The 4,595-nt window shown below is 36.1% G+C and overlaps 1 protein-coding gene across 1 annotated transcript; it reads right to left on the bottom strand.

The window, feature by feature from the left end:
• Nucleotides 1-2,326: 2,326 nt before the first annotated feature.
• On the bottom strand, nt 2,327-4,202 carry LOC105788501 (zinc finger protein CONSTANS-LIKE 2). Its single transcript, XM_012615428.2, has 2 exons — nt 3,275-4,202; nt 2,327-2,853 (listed from the first exon to the last, which is right to left on the bottom strand). Exons 1-2 carry the CDS (start codon nt 4,061-4,063, stop codon nt 2,521-2,523), a joined length of 1,122 nt encoding a protein of 373 aa, XP_012470882.2. The 5' UTR covers nt 4,064-4,202; the 3' UTR covers nt 2,327-2,520.
• Nucleotides 4,203-4,595: the final 393 nt, after the last annotated feature.

Raw genomic sequence — 4,595 nt, forward strand, 5'->3', positions numbered from 1 at the left:
TGTGTCATGCTATTTATACTAATATATAATATCTTGAATCATGAAAGTACCACCGAGCTCTATTGCTTAGCATGCTGTTTGTTTTCTCCGTGCGCAGGTTCAGTTATTCCTTAAAGCCCTGGAACTTGAAGTCAGCATCCATACTATCATTTCTGACTCAAAAAATTGTGTATAGTGTGTTTCATTTTGGTCTGATGGCATGTACCTAGGGTCATTTTGTTTAATGTCACAAATGGTTAAGTTGTAAATGTATATGTGATGATCATATGAATTGATTAGTGTTTAGGTTTATAAAAGATGTGTTAATGGTTGAACATTGTATATTAAGCTTGCTTTTATGGTAAATGGCTGAAATTGGAGACCTAAGACTAGTGTTTATGTGAATGATGAAATTTTGGTAAGATTTATTTAGGTACCAAATTGAAGTTGTTGAACAACAAGGATCATGTTGCGGCGACATACCTCCAATGTCACCGTGAGAATTAGTTCAAGGCTCAAGTTACGACGATGTAGCCTCGAGGTCACGATGAAGTCAAAGAGTCATGTTGCGAAGAGAAAAACCCCGAAGTCGTAAAGTCAACTTGAAAATTTGTAATCTTTAAAATTTGATCCATTTCGACCGTGGGTTAGTAAAAGAGCTTGCTTAGGCTTGTATAAGACCCGGAAAGGATAATAAAATGTTTATTATGCATGGTTTACTTGTTTATTCGTATAATGACATTGGATTCTAGTTTCTCCGGCAACGAATGTGGCACCTTTTAGCTTGGACCTGATGATAGGGTCGGGTGTTGGAGTGTTACATTTCACCCATAGCAAAGGCTTGGTTTGAAAAATCACAAAGTTTTGAATAAAACTCACCAATAGTTTGAAATTATTTTGCCTTTAGGTTCTCGAGTTTGGAAGTCAACATTTACATCTTTAAATGTTTGAAAATGGTTGTTCCTTTATGTGTAGTCTGAAGTATATCTCACGCTATTTTGGTGACATTACATTTTGCCACTCTCTTGAATTTTTACAAATCAATTCCATAGAAAATTGCAAACAATGCTTGGTCAAGCATTCTTCTTCAACTGTCTATTGACCCTCAGGTTTAGGAACTCTTCCTTTTTCATTCTCCATCATAGGTGGCTCCAATCTAGTAAGAATTGAACGCCAAGCTTTTTCACCAATGGATTCGATATAGGCTTTAATACAAGCCTTACAATAAGGGTAGTGGCCAGTCACCAACATAGGGGTCGAGAGGTTGACGATCCTTCCATAGCTTGTGAACAACAACACCATAAATCTCCACCAGTTATGTTAAGTGGGAGGCTTTGATACCTATTGTTGGCTTGAAGTAGTTGCTACGTAACAAGCTAAGTACTGGTAGAAGTGACTGGGAAGACAGCATTTCTCCAAGCACTTTGAAACACAAAACAAAAACAAAGGCCAATAAGATTGTTTATGTAGTTTGGTTTCCTTACATCTGCGAATCCTAGCTTAGTAAGAAATATAAACTACCATCAAACAATTAATAAACAAGTGAACCTAAATCTATCACACACCAATGAAAATTTTCTCACTTTTGAACCTTTAAAGACTAGAACTCTCACCACTAAATTCTCCCTTGAGAACTTAGTTTGTAAAACCACAACACAAAGGTTTAACAAAAAAGGTAAACAAGAACGGTTGGCGGCTAAGACTTCAACATTCCAATTTCATCTAACTTCCTTGATTTAAGAGATTAGATAGACTTGATCCGATTGATCTGATTTTCCAAATATATTTATCCAAGTGGTCTGATCTTCATTGATGAGCTACATATAATTCACGATTTTAGCTCAGCCAATAGATATGGTTCAATAAATTGACAATCACCAAAACATGAAAAATTACCTATCTAGTGGGTAAAAAAAATGAACAATTCCTCCGAAACATCTCAATCATTTCATACTTTTTAATACCAACCATAATAAATTTTCCCAGTTATCCAATTTCTTTACTTTCTATCAATTTTCTTCCACGTCCATATATTTTAGAAAAAAAAGTATAAAAGTGCAATCACTTTTTCTTAAAGATCACAACTGGATTCTCAAAATTTTCTTTAAACTAATGACATAAGTCTGAAATTTATATAGTTTGATTAATCACATCATCATCTATCAAACATCGTTTTCATATATTTCTTTATTTGATTCATAAAAAGGGTTAAAGCTTATTCTCTCTGAAGTGAAATTATATAGGGACCGTACAAACCTATAAAGAAAATATATTCGGGCACATGGCCGGACTCCACATTCAATGCGTGAGATATTATTCACTTTTAACTCAAATAAGAAGGAGCATCTTCCGAAATAAAAATTAAAAAAATTAGCATATTCATGTTTGATAACTCACTTTGATGACTTATTCCCTCATTCATTGAACTACATGGAAAGCAATACACTGATGTAGGAACTAAACAAGAAAGATAATAACTATAATCTCCATTATCAAAAGTTTTTCTTTTCAAATCCTAGCCTCATATTTTATTGTACTCGTTCATAATGATGGAACAACACCATATCCATTATCTTCCTTTGAGAACATCTGATCATCTTCAATCCCCTTATCTGTTTTCCTTGCAAATTTGCCTTTGATACGAGGTCGAGTCTCTGCATAAGCTTTCCTGGATGCATATCTTATTTTCTTCTCAAACTTTCTTGATTTTCTCTTCTCTCTATATCTTAGAACCTTTTCTTCCCTATTCATTGATGTGAATTGCAATGGCATTAGAAGCCAAGGATTTGGGAGGATTTCAGTTGTCGTTGTTGTTGCTGGAAATCCAGTGTAAGAATTTGGGATGCCAGCAGGAGTGATCATCAGCATGGGGACCTAAATGAAGCAACAAATAAGTTTAAAAAGCTTAAGATGACCTGATAATTCGGGGAAATAACGGTAAATTTTGAGGAAAAAAATAATGAAAAGCCATCGTTATCCTGAATTCTGTTGCTGCGTTTGGCCAGTGAGAAAACTTCAGAGAGCTTCGGTATTAATGGAATGGACTTACATGTATATGATAAATGCCATTAGCCTGGAGCAGCTGAGCTCCCTGAGTGTATTTCACCCCCAACAACAACATTTTCAATAACAATTAATGAACTGTTAGTAAAGCTTAAAAATTCATTTCCCAATGGAACAAAGAATCAAACACATATGCATAGATCTTTTTGTTTCACAGTTATGAACAGAACAGACAAATCATAAGTTGTCGGAAAAGCAAATGTAAGTTAATTTAGAATGTCTAGGATCTTACTCTTAGACTGCTTGAAGGGTAATTAGTGAATGCAGTTTTTGATCCGCTCTGCTCTGAATTGAAGTAAGTACTATGCAATTGCTGTTTCTGCAATTGTGTCTCTTCTTGTAGTGGTTGATTCTTAGTTCTCAAAGTTTGAACAGGAACCACACTATCACTTCCACTATCTTCTGGACAATTCACACACACAAGTTGCTGCTGATCAGAGGACTGTTCTGGGCCGAATGACTCGGTACATGTATCGACAACGTCTACGTACTCATCAAGTTGTTCACCATAGGTGAATCCACTCATGGTCTGGTTGTCAGTGTTTCCAGGCTCAAGCAATAACCAAGAATCCATTTCGTCTTCATTGATTTCTAGATTCACCTCCATAGTAAGGGCTGCGATTTCGTTTTTGGTGTCGAACATGGTTCCTGGCAGCTGACCATCCTGTTGAACGCTAGAGGACGAACATATTTGACCTGAGATCGGAGGTATAGGGACCCTGGTATGGCGGCTAGCCAAAGGGTTAACCGAGTGTACTTGGATGTCACATTCGATGCAAAGTGATGCTGCATCAGCACTGCAAGTGACAGCAGCTGGAGCAGCCTCGCAGGCATCGCAAATCCACACACGATGGTGCGACAAGGCCATAGTATTGTCACCATGGATATGTTTATCGCAGCCATGGCAGAGGTAAGCGGAGTCAGTGTGGCAATAAAGTGTGCAGGCGGCTGCTTGACATGAATCACAAGTATGAATCCAGTTGTTTAGGTAACCATCTTCACCGGAGCTCACTTTCAACATGCTTGTTTCATGTCGGGTTCAAACATGTCAGGAAAATGGTGAACTTCCAATGTCTGAAATATCCTGAGACTGAGAAAAGATTATAGAGTTTAGGAAGGAGGAAAAATCTTGACAATGTTTCTACCGGTATATGAAATATTTATAGTATGTTGCGTAATCAAGATTCGAATGATTTAAACATTGTGTTTTGGAAAGAAACAGAGTTAATAAAAAAGAACCCATTTCGATGTACTTTCTATAGATTTTAGCCACAAGTTCCCACTTTTCCACAAAAAGTTCCACTTGATTTCAAAGCCAAAAGATTCACATTCGACTATATTATTTTCCAGTATTGATTCAAAAAGATTTTCAACTCGGTTCTTATAATTCGAGCTCTGATATTACATTTGAAGCTATTTTAAGTTAAAGATTTTAACTAAGAATTTTTTTGACAGTTAAACAAGTCAAAAGTCTTTGTTAGTGTCGGTTATAATTGTCAATTGCAACTTAAAAGAACATAGGATAGATCATTTAAATTGTCATGTCTAAATGA

Source organism: Gossypium raimondii, chromosome 2, assembly GCF_025698545.1.
Source record: "Gossypium raimondii isolate GPD5lz chromosome 2, ASM2569854v1, whole genome shotgun sequence".
Lineage (NCBI taxonomy): Eukaryota > Viridiplantae > Streptophyta > Magnoliopsida > Malvales > Malvaceae > Gossypium > Gossypium raimondii.

Coding starts and splice junctions, on each gene's coding strand:
- LOC105788501 (XM_012615428.2), bottom strand. CDS start 4,063: ATGTTGAAAGTGAGCTCCGGTGAAGATGGTTACCTAAACAACTGGATT. Junction 2,854..3,274: donor ACCCTTCAAGCAGTCTAAGA/GTAAGATCCTAG, acceptor TGCTTCATTTAG/GTCCCCATGCTGATGATCAC.